At 57.3% G+C, this 16,333-nt stretch overlaps 1 protein-coding gene across 1 annotated transcript in view; it reads right to left on the bottom strand.

Moving 5' to 3' along the window:
• Positions 1 to 16,333, bottom strand: part of CHD5 (chromodomain helicase DNA binding protein 5) — a 44,777-nt gene that overhangs the window by 7,012 nt on the left and 21,432 nt on the right. Inside the window, exons 20-35 of the mRNA XM_045546573.1 lie at positions 14,226 to 14,343; positions 12,776 to 12,900; positions 11,469 to 11,700; positions 11,141 to 11,251; positions 10,673 to 10,845; positions 9,532 to 9,706; positions 8,999 to 9,091; positions 8,745 to 8,833; positions 8,364 to 8,497; positions 7,773 to 7,917; positions 7,228 to 7,387; positions 5,403 to 5,482; positions 5,100 to 5,232; positions 1,323 to 1,412; positions 566 to 703; positions 189 to 297 (exon numbers count right to left, since the gene is read on the bottom strand). Coding sequence (XP_045402529.1) covers positions 189 to 297; positions 566 to 703; positions 1,323 to 1,412; positions 5,100 to 5,232; positions 5,403 to 5,482; positions 7,228 to 7,387; positions 7,773 to 7,917; positions 8,364 to 8,497; positions 8,745 to 8,833; positions 8,999 to 9,091; positions 9,532 to 9,706; positions 10,673 to 10,845; positions 11,141 to 11,251; positions 11,469 to 11,700; positions 12,776 to 12,900; positions 14,226 to 14,343 — 2,105 coding nt within the window. The remainder of the gene's footprint in view (positions 1 to 188; positions 298 to 565; positions 704 to 1,322; positions 1,413 to 5,099; positions 5,233 to 5,402; positions 5,483 to 7,227; positions 7,388 to 7,772; positions 7,918 to 8,363; positions 8,498 to 8,744; positions 8,834 to 8,998; positions 9,092 to 9,531; positions 9,707 to 10,672; positions 10,846 to 11,140; positions 11,252 to 11,468; positions 11,701 to 12,775; positions 12,901 to 14,225; positions 14,344 to 16,333) is intronic.

The raw sequence follows: 16,333 nt of genomic DNA, 5'->3' as shown, positions 1-16,333 counted from the left end.
CACAGGGAAGGTGGCCACGTGACAGCAGAGGCAGAGAGTGGAGCGACGCAGCTGCAAGCCCAGGAACGCTGAGGATTTCCCACAACCGTCCGGTCCCAGAAGAGGCAGGAAGGACCTTCCTAGAGCCTCCAGAGGCTCTCCCTGAGGAACAGGCAGGAGTCTGCCCAGCCTGGCTCGGCCAAGGATACGTCACGATGCCCGCCAGCAGCCAGTAGTCATGGCGCCGGTGCCAGATATCATAGATTTTCCCCGAGGACACTGCGGCACGCTCCTCGTTCTGCCACAGTGTGTGCAGCTCTGGGAAACAAACCAAGGTGAGCAGAATGAGAGATGCTCTCTAGGCTTTCAAACAGAGGTGGGCCTGGGGGAACCTCTCCCTCACTGCTTGCCACTGCTCCGCCCCGACTGGAGGTCTAGTGTCGCTAAGAAAGGTTATATAATGGATTTTTATCAACCATTCACACTCTAGCCTAAACTAGCCATCTGCTGTGACTCCTGGAACCCACAGTCAGAAAGCCTGTGACATTAACAGCCCCACCTCTCTGCCTATCACCCACTCTGGTACCTGTGAAGCCCCCATCTGCAATGTTGAACATGAATTTGAACTTCCCGTTTTTGTCCTCCTTCTGCCCCTCGTCATTTTCCTCTTTGTCCCCATTTTGCTGTGTGTCAATGGGCTCCTTCTCCTCAGCCTTTGTGTCATCTGTGGGGGGGGGGGGTCGAAATCACATTCATCCAACCACCCAAAAGGCACAACCCAGGGGCCTCCCTCTGCAAGCACTGGGGACCCAGAGGCACACAGGACACACATCCCCTTGTCCTAAAGGGGCTGACCACCCAGAAGGTTTTAAATGACAAACTAGTAGCCTTTCTCTCTGTCCTGAGCAGGGAGGCTCGTTCCAGACCCCAGTCCCCTCCCCTACCACACCAGGACCACTGGCAGGGTAGGCAAGCACTGTGGAAAGTATAGCTCAAGTCCAAGGACGGCAGAACTGCCTTAGGGATTTGATCCCAGGATGACTGTTCCAGAACATTCTAGCCCCTAGAGGCTAGAATATGCAAAGCTTCCAGCTGAGCTCCCAGTGCCCCAGGCCAAGCTCTATGACCAGCCCTCCCCCTCCCGTGGTGGCTGGCCCGAGGAAGGCTCAGGGGACAGGAGGGGAAGTCTGTCCCCCAAGGGGAAAGAGCTATCCGGTCCCCACCCACCAGCTCCAACCAGGGCCTGGGGCCTAGAGGACAGAGCCCGGGAGGCTGCAGGAGGCTGACCGGGTCCAGAGGGCATCCTCAAGGGACCGGGCAGAGCACGGGAAAGAGCCCCAAACCTGGCCTGAGGTCGCCACTGTCCCCTCTGCTGTGGATCAAGCTCAGCTCCAGCTTGTCCAGGATTTTCTCCTTCTCAGGAAGCACCTCCTCTGCAAGACAAAGAGGGTTCCCGGCTGGGGAGGGGACCTCGGCTGCTGGCTTTCCTTCCAATGCTGTTTTGGCCACACGCAGAACCTCATCCACCAACGTGTTAGTCAGAGTCCAATAGGTACCATCAGAGAGAGGCCTCCAGGGGGGGCAGGGCCACCCCGACTTACTCCTACCCCCAAACTCCTCAAGGCCTGTCTCCACGTCCTCTCACTGCAATGACAGCCAGAGGACCTGCAGTTCCAGCAACACAGTGAGCCTTTGTTACTGCCAAACTCCACTTTAAAACACCCAGAACTGATGGGCAAAGCACATTGCATTAAAAAGCACACAGGTGAGCTTCTGAGAACAGGAAATCATCAGCTGCCAGGAACAAAGCGGAAATTAAAGCGAGGGAAGCCTAGGTTGGCAACTGGTAGCCCCAGGCAGTGGGTGATCTGACACCAGGAGGACTCGGAAGGCCTGGAACTCTGGGTTGGGTCTCAACACCCAGGCAGGACAGACGAGGCCTCGAGCCTGAAAGATGCAGAGAGCTGGAATTGAGCCAACACCCGCCAAGCCCCGTGGTCTCTGTAGAAGAGAGAAGGTTCTGTCCACAGCCTGGGGAGGCCTGTCTCCAGCGTGGGATCTAGAGGAAGAGAGTCCCCAGTGGGGACGCCAAACCCAAGGCTGTGGCGCCTGCACTGCACCAGCCCCGGCAGACAGCCCAGAGCAGCTGGCCCCAGACCAGCAGAACTGTCCACGAGACCACCGGGCCTGGGCTTCTGGAAATAAAGGGGGAGGGACACTCCCACTACCAGGTGACAGGGGATTCCTGAGGCTAAAACAATCCCTGGCGAAGACACATCCAACCCAAACCTAGAGAACAGTGATTCACCCACCGTGGGCAAGAACGAGCCGACACGCAAGGAGACCAGTGTCCTGAGATAATGAAACATCAAGGAGATTCTAAAATAAGTATGTCAGCAGCGACTGGAGAGAAGGGGGAGAAGAGAACAAAAGAAGAAGAAGAAACAAAACACACAGGGAAAGAATAAGACCAAAAAAAAAAAAAATCAGGAAAAGCCAGATAAAACTTCTAGAAAGAATATACAATCATTAACATTCTTTTAAAGCAGGGAGTTTTCTCTGGCTGGTTGCAGAAAAGGAAGATGTGAGGCACAGGAGGGTTGCCCATCTCCAGGGTTGGCTTGAAGCGTGGGCCAGGCGGCAGGGACGCAGTGGCTTCCCGGAGCTGAGAGTGGCCGCCAGCTGACAGCCAGCAAGGAAACAGGACCTCAGTCCTCCAGCCTCAAGGAGCTCAATTCTGCCAACAAGAGTGAGGTTGGCGGTAGCTCACACCTGTAATCCTAGCACTCTGGGAGGCCGAGGTGGGAGGATCACTTGAGGTCAGGAGTTCGAGACCAGCCTGAGTGAGAGTGAGACCCTGACTCTACTAAAAATAGAAAAAGTTAGTCAGGCATGGTGGTGCGCACCTATAGTCCCAGCTACTTGGGAGGCTGAGGCAGGAGAATTGCTTGAGCCCAGGGGTTTGAAGTTGCAGTAAGCTGCGATGAGGCCACTGCACTCTAGCCCAGGCGACAGAGTGAAACTCAAAAACACAATAAATAAAATAAAATAGTGAATTTCCCTATACACTGTTTACAAGAGATATGCCTAAAACATAATTATCTAGAGAGATTAAAAGTAAAAGGGCTGGGTGTGGTGACTCACGCCTGTAATCCTAACACTCCAGGAGGCCGAGGCAGGCGGATCGTTTGAGCTCAGGAGTTCGAGACCAGTCTGAGCAAAAGCAAGACCCCTGCTCTACTAAAAAAATAGAAAGAAATTAGCTGGACAACTAAAAAAAAAAATATATATATATATATATAAAATTAGCCAGGCATGGTGGCGCATGCCTGTAGTCCCAGCTACTCGGGAGGCTGAGGCAGGAGGATCGCTTGAGCCCAGGAGTTTGAGGTTGCTGTGAGCTAGGCTGACGCCACAGTACTGTAGTCCGGGCAACAGAGTGAAACTGTCTCAAAAAAAAAAAAAAAAAAGAGATGGAAAAAAGATATTTGCAAATCATATATCTGATAAGAAACATGTATTTATAAAGAACTCTTACAACTTGATAATTAAAAGAAAAGTAACCCAACTTAAAAAAGGACAAAAGATCTGAAAAGACATTTCTCCAACAAATATATACAAATGAGCTACCAGCACATGGGAAGATACTCAACATCTTTATGCACAAAGGAAACACAAATCCAAGCCACAAGGGAGACAGGGCTTCTCACCCAGCAGATGTCTATCATCAAGAGGACAGATAATAGCAAGTGTTGGCAAGGGTGTGGCGAACTGGAACCGTCACCCATGCTGGCGGGATGTACGCTGCTGCGGCACGCATGGAAAACAAGCTGGCAGTTCCTCAAAATGGTAAACAGAGTTCCCATGTGATCCAGCAGTTCTACTCCTGGGTATACACCCAAGAGAACTGAAAACTTACATCCACACGAATACGTGTACACAAATGTCCACAGCACCATTATTCACAGTAGCCAAGAAATAGAAACAACCCACAATGCACCAGCTGTGAATGGATAAACAAAAGACAGTAGATCCACACAGTGGAATATTATTTAGCCATAAAAAGGAATCAAGTACTGATACATAGCACATGTTTTTGAAGTTCCTCATGTCGTGCTAAGTGAAAGAAGCCAGACTCGAGAGGCCGGTGTGTTGCATTATTCCACTGATACGAAATGTCTAGAATAGGCAAATCCACCGAGCACCAGGGGCTGGGAGAGGGCGGAGACAGCAGTGACTGCTGATGGGAAAAAATTTCTTTCTGCTGTGATGAAAATGTTCTGGAATTCAATAATGATGACACAGTTACATGACTCTCCGAACGTACTAAAGAACAAGGAACGGTACACTTCAAATGGGCGAACCACAGTGGATGTGAATTATATCACAATAGAGCTATTGTTTTTTTGAACAGGCATAGAAAAAAGTGTATCAAATATATACTAAAGTAAGATTAACCCAAATCAGCCAAAATAAACTTTAAAGCAAAAAGTTTAAAGAGGGATAAGAGGGTCATTACAGAATAATTAGAGGCACACTTTGCCAAAAAATATTATAAGAGTCCTGAACAAATATGCACCTGACAACGAAGTCTCAAATGATATGAAGCAAAATCTGGCATCACCAGGAGAAAGAGATTCATCCACAATCATGAGAGATTTTAACACAAGTGTCTCAGAGACTGACTCATCAAAGCAAATCAAATACTAGTAGGAATGCAAAAGCTTTACCACGATTAACAAGCATTACCTGACGCGCCATGGCATATGTTTAGAACCTTACGCCTGGCAGTCAGAAAATACACATCCTTTTCAAACACACATGGAGCGTTTGCAAAATCTGACCACATCAGGCCGGAAAGCAGGTTTCAACAGTATCCTACAGACTCATGACTTCAATCAACAACGCAATGAGTTAGAATCACTAATTAAAAAGCAGCCCAGTAACCCCCAACCTGTGGATGGTTGGAAGAATTAAAGTCCACATGCAGAGACGTGGGACAGGGCAGTGCGGTCCAGCCGTAGCCAGGGAGAAACGGAGTAACGTGCAGCCTTTGCCCCTCTCTGCCCAGGGCTGCCAGGCCGGACCCTGCCCTGGGGCGGCCTGCCGGAAGCCCTTACCTTTTGGCAGCTGCTCTGGGGAGGGCTGGGCCTTCTCTGCCTCCTCTGGCCGCTCCTCCCGGACTCTCTCCTTGCCAACCAAGCTCTCATGCTTTTCCTCACCCTCCACTCTGTCCAGGGCAGCCGGTGGGGCCTGGGGAGGACAAGACAGGGAGAAGCAGGGCCTAGGGTCAGGAGGGACGAGGACAGGGAACACATACTGGCTGGGACCCGCAACCCAGAGGCCCGACCTGGGAGCCGGGAGGCTTGTACCCAGCTGTACAAGGCCTGAGAAGGTCCCCAGACCCAACCTCCACCCCACACCTGGATTTCCAGCGGCTTCTTTGGCTTCTGCACGCCCGGCTCCTTCTCATCCATGTAGCCCAGGTGGGCTTCCATTTTGTCTGCAAAGTCAAAGGGAAGAGGTGAGACAGGTGGCTAAGGCGTGAAAGGGAGAAAGGGCAGGGGATGGGGTGCCAGAGGGGAGAGGCAGGGCTTGGCCTTCCGGAGGCTGCCTCGGGGCCAGCCACCTCTCAGAGAGACGGGCAGGACCCCCGGGTCAGCCAGAGCATGGGCCAGGCTCTGCAACGCAGGGATCCTGAGGGACTTTGGGCCAGTGAGACCGGAGTGAGGGGCTGTGAGGATGGGGCTGTGAGGATGGGGCTGCACGCAACAGTAGCTGCCCGTCTGGACGCAGGCAGGTGAGTCAGCAAGAGGCCCAGACTGGGAGCCAGGACACCGGGCATGGTCCCAGCTTCCAGGCTGGCTCGCCGGCCGTGTGCCTTTGGACAGGTCTGAGTCTCTGCCCCACTGAGTGGGCTCCCAACAAGTGGCAGAGTGCCAGCTACTGGTGTGGCTCCGAGAAGCTGGGAGGTGGGCGCTACCGCAGCCCCCGTCTCAGAGGGCTGGGGACTTGCCCGAGGTCGTACAGGAGTTCAGAACAGACTTAAGAAGTGAGCCCAGGTGTAGCCACCTCCAGAGGGCACACCTGTGCTGATAAGCAGGCTGTCCTCGGAGGGGCTGAGCCTCTGAGGGCCTCACCTGTCACCTGGGGTAGGTGTGTCTGCCCCAGGCCTGTGAGGTCAACTGAGGGAAGACACTCTGCCCAAATAAACGGGTCACCAAAAAGACACGGGGAAACAAACAACCCAATTAAAAAAGAGTGAAGGATCTGAAAAGACATTTCTTCAAAGAAGATACACAAACAGCCAATCAGCGCGGGAAAACAAGCTCTCAACATCCTCAGCACCAAGGAAATGTAACTCAAAACCCCAAACGGAGACCGCCTCACACTCGCTGGGGCGGCCAGAACCAACAGGTCGGAAAACAAGCACTGATGAAGATTTGGAGAAGCTGGAGCCCTCATCCATCACTGGCAGGAACGTAAACTCGTGCAGCCACTTTAGCAAACAATCTGGTAGCTCCTCAAAAGGTTAAAGAGAATCATCACATGACCCTGCGATTCCTTTCCCGGGCACAGACCCACGAGAACTGGAAACTTATGTCCACGCAGAGACTTAAGACACAGCTGTTCGTGGCTGCGTCATTCGCAGGATCCACACAGTAGAAACAACCCAAAATCTACCCATAGACGAACGGGTGCACAAAATGCAGCAAACCCATACAATGAAATGTCACTCAGCTGTGGGGAGGGACAAGGAACTGACACGTGCTACCGTGGACAAGCCCCAGAACATGGCTCAGTGAAACACGCGGACAGAACAGACGCCCTGGCGCACGGTTCCGTCTATCTGAGACGCCAGAGGGAGCGATTCCGAGCGGCAGACGGCAGATTAGCAACTGCCCAGACCTGGGGGAGGGAAGTAGCTGCCCATGGATGTGGGGGTTCTTTTGGGGGGATGAAAATATTCCGGCATTAGACAGCAGTGATGGCTGCACAACCCTGTGAACACGTTAGAAACCCTGAATGGTACACTTCTAACAAGAGTGAATGTTGTAGTGTGTACGTGAATTATATCTCAAAACCATTGCTAAAATGAAAAACTCCCTGGAGAGCAACAGGTCAGCAGACAGAAGCTTCGTGGGGAAGGGGGCCGTCTTTTGTGGGGTGCATGAGGACTTGAGGTCACTGTGGCCTTGCCACCTCCCAGGCCCGAGGTGCCCCACCCTGCTCGCCTGGACCCCAGACCTGGCAGGCCCAGTGGGGCCGGCGGGAGGTGGGCAGGACTGGCGGGCACCGGCGTGTTGGGGTCGGAGGAGACAACCTCGCCAGGCTTCTTGCCCTCAGGCCCCTCAGGGATCAAGTCCGGGGTGCTGTACTTCCCGTTGACGTGCTCAAACTCCTGAACCTGGGGTGGCAGGAGGAAGGAGGGAGGATGGTGGTCGCAGCTCAGCCTTAAGGGCCTCAGGCAGCCGGTGGGACTGTGGTGTCGCAGGCTTGGGGTGGCTGATGCCTCTACCCAAGGTTGGCCATGCCAGACCCCTGCTGATCACAAGCTTCCCTGCCCATCTCCCTGTGTGCCCCCCACCCTGTGACCCGCCATCCTGGCCTATACTCCCATGGCTCCTCACCCTCACCCAGGTTTTCCAGGTCAGTCCCTCTGGCCTGGCTGAGACCCTGGGCAGCTGTGTGGCCAGAGCCAGGTGCTTGCCCTCTGACCATTGACCTCCCACAGGCAGTGCCAGGTCCCCAAGCGGCCACCAGGAAGGGCCGTGCAGAGGTTACTCACCCACCTTCTTCCTAACCAGTGACATGACCCCGATGCGGGTGAGCACGTGCTGCCTGGAGAGGCCCTCCCGGGGCACGCCGTCCGCGAAGGTCTCCGCGCCATCCGCCCCCGGCTCACACAGGTGCCGCATGAAGAGGGACACATAGGCTCTGGGGTGGGGGGGACTGGGGCTCAGGGAGTGGGGGGGCCGGCAAGAACCCTCCGAGAGGACTGGCAGGATCCCAGGGCACCTGCTGGCTGGGATGGTCAACCATGGCCTGCCTCCAGCCAGGCTGCCGGCCAGGCCCCAGGAAGGGCCAGAGGGGGCCTCCCCGGCAGGGGGACCTCCTAGGACAGCCCTCGCCCTGATGGCCCAGATCTTCCTCGCTGTTGTTAACACCAGCCGGTTTGGGAGAGGTGGCTGGTCAGCATTTTCAGCACATCAGCCTAGCTCGGCATTGGGACAGCAGCCACCCAAAAACCAGACAGCAGTGAACTTTCTAGAGACCCTTAGCCTGGGGGGCAGCAGAGACACTGCCCATGGGCTTGCCCACCAAAGCCTGCCCTACCCTGAGGTGGGCAGCCACAGCCTGGGCCACCTCCTCAACCCCTTTACCTAAACTCCTTCTCACTCTTCCCGCGAAGGTCCCGCACCAGCCAATGGGAGTTGAAGGCGTCCTGGGGGGGCATGCCCCAGCGCATGATGGCATTCAGAAAGGCCTTCCGCTGCCGGGCGTTGAAGCCCAGCACCTGAGCAGGGTGGAAGGCAGGTGTGTGAGCCCAGCTCAGAGACCAGGTGGGACTGGAGAAGTCAGGGATTCGGGAAGAAAGGCATGGGAGGGGATGTGGGGACGGCAGGGTCTCCCCCTGGGATAGGAGCCAGAGGGCATAGATCAGACCTCTCTCGTGTGACCCTGGACAAGCTCCCAGCCCCTTCTCCATACCCCAGGGGCAGCAGGAAGGGGGCTGGGGAGATGGGGGTGCAGGCCGGCCTCACCTCAATGTTGCCTCCAACTCGAGCAAGAAGAGGTGGCAGGGGCTTGTCCCTGTCACTCTTCAGCTGCCTCCTGGATTGCCGCCGTCCACCTGGGGAGCAGCCCACCACAGCAGCTCAGATAGGGGCCTGGGGGTCAGGAACCCCATCTGCCAGCACACCTGAGGGCAGCGGGACCCCAGGCCAACCCCACCCCACCCCAGCAGCTCTGGACACACAGGCTCAGCGCAGTGGGGGTCACCAGCACCAAGACTCACTCTGCCCTTCTGGCCTCTCCTCAAAGTCCTCGTCCTCATCCTCGGAACCGATGGAATATTCGGACTGGTTATCAGAGAGCTCATCCTGCCACTCTGCAGGGGACCAGGCAGAGGGGCATGGAGTGGGCTGTGCAAGCCCGTGGGCCCCAGCCCAGTCATATCAGTGACAATGACAATGGCCACCAGGAACTTCTCATGAACTCAACAATCCCAACACCACCACACTATGCACTAACAAATCATACTGTTATTCTACTTTACAGATGGGGGACGGAGATTCAAGGAGGCTTGCCCACGGTGATGCGGTGACACAGTCACTAGACCGATACCTACCTTCTTCCCCCAACACTCAGCACCCCCACACCAGCCCCCAACTCCTTTTTCTCCGAGAAGCCTTCCCCACCCACCTCCCTGCCACGCCGTCCACGCAGCACCTGCTCCCTGGGCCCCACACCTCGCCCAGGGGCTTCCTGCACAGGTGCCCCTCTGACCGGTCTCTGGGGCCAGGGCAGCCCCCGGTCCCCGACACGCACCCTGGTCCTCCTGGGAGGCATCATTGTAGTTGACCTGCTTGCGGATGCGCTTGCCCTTGCCCAGGTTGCGGGCCAGGTCCTCCTGCTGCTGCTCGTAGTGGTGCCGCAGCAGCTTCTCCCAGTAGTCGGGGTCCACGTTCTCCTCCTGCTTGATGATCTCGCGCTCCACCTCCTCCTGGGGGCACAGGCAGGCTCGGTGGGCTCAGCAGGCAGCCTGCACCATGTCTTGCCCTCTGCCCTCCCGGGCTCAAGCATGAGCTGGATGGCCCACCTACTCCAGGAAGCCTTCCCTGACCACCCCAGCCCCAGCTGATCTTGCTCTCCCTGTGCCTGCCCAGTCACTCATTCGTTCATTCGCCGCCTCACTCACTCCATGAGTATTTCCTGGCCTTGTACCCAGCGCTGGGGTACAGACTTGAATAAGCCCCAGCGCCTGACCTCAGCAGGCTCCCGGAGTCAAAGCGGGGACGACTGGCACATGGGGTCTGCGTGGAGGGTGCAGGGTGGAGGAGGGGAAGGGCTGCCAGGAGAGTCAGGAGCAGCGCTGGGGTAACGGGGTTTGCCGGTGAAGGGAGAAGACGCGGTGGGTGGGAGCGTGGGCTGGTTCCGGAACTCGGGGGTTCGGATGCAGAGCCGGGTGCAGGGGTGGGAGGGGCACACTGGGCCGCTCCGAGAAGGCGCTGAAGCCAGGCTCCAGGGACAGGGCTCCACGCAGGAGGGCGGACTGGAGCCAGGGACGCCAAGGAGGCGGCAGCTGAGGATGTCCGCAAGGGCAGTGGCCCGGCCGCCCCCAGCACAGCCTCAGTCCCTTCCCTCTCCCGTGTCTCCCGCGTGGGCGGGGACGAGTAGGCGGTGCTGGGAGGGCGGGGCCGCGGCGGGGGCGGGGGCCGCTGTGGGTGGGCGGGGCGTGGAGATTGGTGCTGTGACGGGGGCGGGGCCGCGGTGGGTGGGCGGGGCAGCGTCTGGAGGGCGGGGCGGGGACGTGCTGGGGGCGGGGCCGAAGTGGGTGGGCGGGGCGTGGAGACCGGTGCTGTGCCTGGAGGGCGCGACAGGGCAGTGGCGGGGGCGGGGCCGCGGCCGGGGCAACGGCCTGTGACAGGGAGGGCGGGGCCTTGATGGGGGGGTGGGGCAGGGACCTTACCACGCCGTCCTCCTCGCGCACCACGTACTGCGCCACCTTGAAGGAGCTCAGGTACTCGTTCATGTTCTGTAGCTCCGTGTCGTCCGTGGCGTCCTGGTTCCTGTCCAGCAGCTTGGAGATGGCCGCATCGTCATAGTGGATCACACTGCTGTCCTCCACGTCCTTATTGTCACCTAAGGGGTGGAAAGGGTGCAGCGTGGGGACAGAGACGAAAAGTGCCCAGGTGAGCCGCGGGCCCTCACCAGGGCAGACTCCCTGCTATGGCCCTTCCCAGTCCCCCCAGGGGCTGCAGTGGAAGAGCAGGGTGACCAGACAGAGGAAACTGTCCTGTGACAGCCCCACTCCTGCCTACCTGCAGGCCCAGGACACCCAAGAGAGGGGCCGAAGGGGTAAGGAAGCCCCTTCCTCCCCAGGAGCAGCAGCCCAGACCGAAGGGGAGCCAGGGGCTGGAACCCGGCTGGCCCATACCTGGCGGGGTGCTCCCATGCTTCTTCTTCGCGCTGGCAGCCAGGGCACCCCCTTTGGAGGACTGGACATCAGGGATGGGTGTGACGGGCCTCTGGCCCTGAGACATCATGCCTGCAAGGCAGAGGAGGAGGGTGCTGGTGCCCAAGCCCAGAGGGGAGGCAGGGCTGGCGGGCAGCACCCAGAGACACCAGCCTGGCCTGCCCTGACAAGGAGCAGAGAGAGAGGCTGTGCGCAGTGGGACTGGCAGGGACCCCGGCAGACCCTGGGTGGGTGTGTCTCAAGCAGGGCCACCCCCTCCCCACCATGCTCCTCAAGAACAGAGGCCCACCCTCCACGTCGTCCTTGAAGAGCTCCTCTGTGCCGAACTTGAGGATGTCATCCAGCTCCTGCTTGGTCATGGAGCCTGACTTGGAGCCGAGGCCGGGCCGCACCACGAGGTGCGTGAGCATCATCTTGCGCTTGGCCACCTGTGTGATGCGCTCCTCCACCGAGGCCCGAGTCACGAAGCGGTAGATCATCACCTTCTTGTTCTGCCCGATGCGGTGGGCACGGCTGAAGGCCTGGGGAGACCTGCAACTCAGCCCCTGTGGCTTGACCGAGGGCTCCGGGTGCGGGGCCGGGTGCCATGTGGTGAGGGGCATGCACGTGAGTCCATGAGCGTGGAACGGCCGCAGGACTGCACACGGAGAGGCTGCAGCTGCGCTCACGTGCCCGGCTATGTGGGGCCTCGTGCACCTGGCTGCCAGGCTGGGTTTGGAGTGTAAATGTGCCCAGGCAGGTGGAGCCGGGCAGGACTGCAGTGTGCAGGGGTGCGTGCGAGGGACGAGGGGGCCAGTGTGCTGGATGTAACGGAAGCCGCACAGGGCTCCGAGGCGGGTCATGGGGAGCTGGGGAGCCACACCTCCCTGTGAGTGAGCTGCCAACGGGACAGCAAGACGACAAGTTGGAGATGCACAGCCACCCTTTGTGGGCAGCAAGGCCCAAAAACTGCACAGCGTAGTACAAGGACATGCCTGAGACTCTGTGCATCCCCACGTGATGTGACCCTGGTATGACTGTGTGAATCTGGGCAAGTAACTGCACATAGGTGCACACGTGTGCATGAGAGACAAGGGTTTGTGTGTGTGCCACCAACAGTGTGTTAAATGTGTCCCCACCCCTGCGTGGGGTGGCCAGGGGACATGAGGGTGGCTATATTCCCACAGCTCTAAACCCTCAAGCCTCCCATCCTTCCTTAGCCCCACCTGCCCCTTCTCACCCTGTCCTCCACCTCCAACAGGCCCCAACTCTATGCCCCTCATCCCCTCCAAAACTGATGCCCCTTCTGGGTCCCAGGACTCACTAAACCTGCCGCCCTACATGGCCTTGGTCCTGAGGGTGATGGGAGAGACCAGGGTCAATGGCCACCACAGATTGCTGTGTGCCCTTGGATACCTCCCTGCCCTCTCTGGGCCCATCTCCTCCTCTGTACAATGAGGGAGCTGGGGGGACAGGGGCTGCAGTTCCACAGGGGAGGGAGGCCCACAGGGCCAGGGAGGCAGGGACGTCGCACCAGAGAGTATGGGGAATGGGGTCCTGCCCAAGGCCAGGGACGAGGGGCCCACTGAGAGGGGCCGGGGCTGGGGAGGCACAGACCTGGATGTCGTTGTGCGGGTTCCAGTCCGAGTCGTAGATGATGACAGTGTCTGCCGTGGCCAGGTTGATGCCCAGGCCGCCCGCCCGGGTGGAGAGAAGGAAGCAGAACTGCTGGGCACCGGGGGCTAGGGGAGAGGCCAGCAGGTGTAGGGTGAGTGGGGGGCACACCTGGGTCGGGGACAGGGATGACAGATAGGGCAGGAACTGCGGCGACAGATCCCTGGCAGAGAAGCAGGACAAGGCCAGTGGCCCATCACAGACGGGTGGCCACACCTGCACTCGGGAGCCGGAAGAGGCCCACCCTGCGCCCGTTTAGCCCCAGCGGTGCTCTGAGCCCAGGCCCAATGGGACGGAGCCAGAGTGAGAAGGAAGTCGACTTTCACATCCCAGATGGGCAAAGACCAAACTGCCAACAGCCAGCGAGTACAGGCAGAGCTCCTACAGGGGGTCAGCCACCGTGAGACGCTGGACAGCCAAGTCCTCCATGTCCCCAGCCCGCTGGTGCTGTCAGGGCTGCCGGTAACACACGGGCACAGCTCCAGGGCCCAGGGGCCCACTCCACTCCCGACTGTCATGGGATGGCTGGTTCTGAGGCCACCAGGGCCCTTCCTCAAGTGACCAGGACTGACCACAGCACCCACTGAAGCTGCAAACAGCTGCCCAGTCCGCCCAATGCTTCCGCCACCCCTGCTCCCACGTGCGGCCAGGGCCGCGCCTAGATCCCAAAACTCTGCACTCTCTCTGCCTCCCTTGTCTCTCTGGCACGAGTGGGCAAGAGGAACCGCTGCTTTGGCGTCTGGGCAGCGTGGCTCCAGCATTTTTCCAAGGGTAGGAACTGGGAAATGGCCAAAGCCCCAGGGACACAAAGCTTGTCACTATTTGCCCAAACTTGCCACTGAAGAGGCCACCAGTTCAGCTGGCCGCTCCCCGCTCCGGAGGCTTCCTGTACTGCGGAGGGAGCTGCACCCCTGCCGCTCCTTCCCAGGCCGGGAAGGCTGAGCAGAGAGGTGACTTTGGGAGAAGAACCTGGCCACATGTGGCCCCGCCCTTCACTCGCTCCTGCCGACGGACTTGTCCAGCACTGCCTGTAGCTGGGGTTTATCTGGCATCAGTATCAGAGGCCTGCAGGTGCCAGCCAGACCCTGAGCATCAGCTTCATTTGGTGACATTTTCCTCCTCAGTCTGCCTTTCTCCTCGTCTATGTAGAACAGGTGTTATCTATGGGGCCCCTCAGAATTCCAGCAGACCCCCAGAAGTTTCCATGGAAGGAAACATTTTAGCGTTTCAAACTCCAGGGAAGCTGCTGTGCCCTGGGAACCAATCTGCTTTCTCTGGCCATTTGCGGGGCAGCTCATCGGGAGGTTAGTTGGGTCGTCTGGCTAAGAACCCGGCCTGGGAGAAGGGGCCAAAGGTGTCCCGGTGGAAGCCCTTGGGCAGGCGGGTGGGGTACCATTGAATCTGTCGATCGCCTCCTGCCGGAGGCCGCCGGTGATGCCGCCATCGATGCGCTCATACTTGTAGCCTTCGTACTCCAGGAAATCCTCCAGGAGGTCCAGCATCTTGGTCATCTGCAGGGGGGAGGACGTGTGAGGACCTGCCATGCAGCCAGGAGCCCCACGGTGCCGTGGGCAGGAACCCCACCACAGCTGGGGGGAGAGCAGAGGGGAGTGGGGAGGCAACTGGGACCCAGCGGGCCTGATGCAGGACTCTGTGGGAAGAACGTGGCCTCCAACCTCACCCCTCAGAGCCAGTCCATCCTCCACACCAGCCCCACAGCCTTCTGCCTAAAACAGGGCTCCGACATGAGCCTCCCCTGCTCACGCTGCAGAGAATTAAGTCCCAGCTCCTCACCCTGCATTCAAGCCTCAGCAGGACCAATACTTCCTTCATACCCGCCAGCCATTCCAAACTACCTCTCTTCCCAGAATACCTGCCCACTCACTGCCTAGGGAACTCAAACACCACCTCCTCCATGATGTCTTCCCTGATTTCACTCTTCCCCATGAGAAGAGAAAGGCAGTCCCTTCTGAGCTCTCGTGACCCTGCATGTTGCCCTTGGTTCTCGAGAGATAGTTTAGCTGGATATAAAACTATCAGCATTTCCCCTGAGTGTGCTGGAGAGTTTGCCATGGGCTCTACCATGTGTTGTTGCAGAGGAGAAGTCAGAGTGGCCTTTCCTTTGCAGGTACTAGGTCTGAATTACTGCAGTTTCCTACCACGGGTTTGGGGGTAGTTTATTTACATTTCTCTTGCTTGGTGCTCCAGAGTGCACTCCAGGTCTGAGATCTCCCATCTCTCTCCAGGGCTGCAAACTCTCACTAAATCCAGCTGCTTCAGCTTTTCCTTGATTTCTTCTTCTGCAACTCCCATTAGATGATTGTCGGAGCCTCTCAAGATATCCTCCAGGTTCTCCCTCGGTCTTTCCTTTGTCTCTCCGTGCTGCATTCTGGGGAGATGCCTCAGCACCAGGTTCCAGCTCATTGGTGTTCTCGTAAACAGCGTTCAGTCTGTCTAGTCTGCTAAAACGTTTTACTTCAACTCTGTGCAGATCATTTTTCTATCCAGTTGTTCTTATTTCATTTCTTCCTGCTTTTGCTTAACTTTTTCTTTATTCTGGAGTGTCAGGTACTCCATTATTTTTGAGTACCCTAAACATGTTTATTTTGTTTTATTTTTTTTTAAGAGATGGCTGGATTTGAACTCCTGGGCTCAAGTAATCCTCCCACCTCAGCCTCCCAAGTAGCTGAGATTATAGGCCTAAACCTGTTTATTTAAAGTCTTTTGCAGGCTATTCTATTATTATTTTCACTTGGATTCTACTGTTTTGTGGATGTCTTAGCATTTGGGCTCACATGGGTTTTGGAATTGCAGTTTGTAGACTCATTTAGGTTTGTGTTTGTTTTTTTTTTTTTTTTTTTTTTTTCAGAGACAAGGTCTCACTCTGTCACCCAGGCTGGAGTGCAGTGGCATGATCATAGCTTCCACCTCAGCCTCCGAGTAGCTGGAACTACAGATGTGCCACTACACCTGGCTTATTTTTAAAATTTTTTGTAGAGACAGAGTCTCACTATGTTGCCCAGACTGGTCTTGAACTCCTGGCCTCAAGCGATGCTCCTGTGCTTTCTCTCTGTGCACATCTCTAGCAGTTGTGTGGTTCCCTCGACTTGGTCTCTCAAGGCCTCAGCCCAGACTCATGCCTCATGCTGGCAGTGGTACCGGGGGCTGTGGCTGCATCTTCGAGCCAGCCCACGGCTGGGTCCAGCTCAGGCTCACAGGCCTGCCCACTTCCTACGGGCCAGGGTGTGACCAGGGCGCAGGAAGCTTGTGCGGCTCCCAGCTGACACTTATGCACAAGGACATCCCAGACTCTGGCTTTGAGCAATGCACCTGGCTTGGTCCTGCCACAAGGGAACATTTTTAGCCCCAGGACCCTGCAGGACCACAAGTGTGTGCCTAGACTGAGCAGTTGAGGAGAGGGACTGACTCATTCGTCTCCACACCCACGTTGCCAGCACAGAGCCTGACCCATGACAGATGTAAACAAGGAACGAGGAACAA

Source organism: Lemur catta, chromosome 3 (assembly GCF_020740605.2).
Source record: "Lemur catta isolate mLemCat1 chromosome 3, mLemCat1.pri, whole genome shotgun sequence".
In the NCBI taxonomy this organism is placed as follows: domain Eukaryota; kingdom Metazoa; phylum Chordata; class Mammalia; order Primates; family Lemuridae; genus Lemur; species Lemur catta.
Note: the sequence above shows the minus strand (reverse complement) of the source record. Positions and strands in the feature narration are given on the sequence as shown.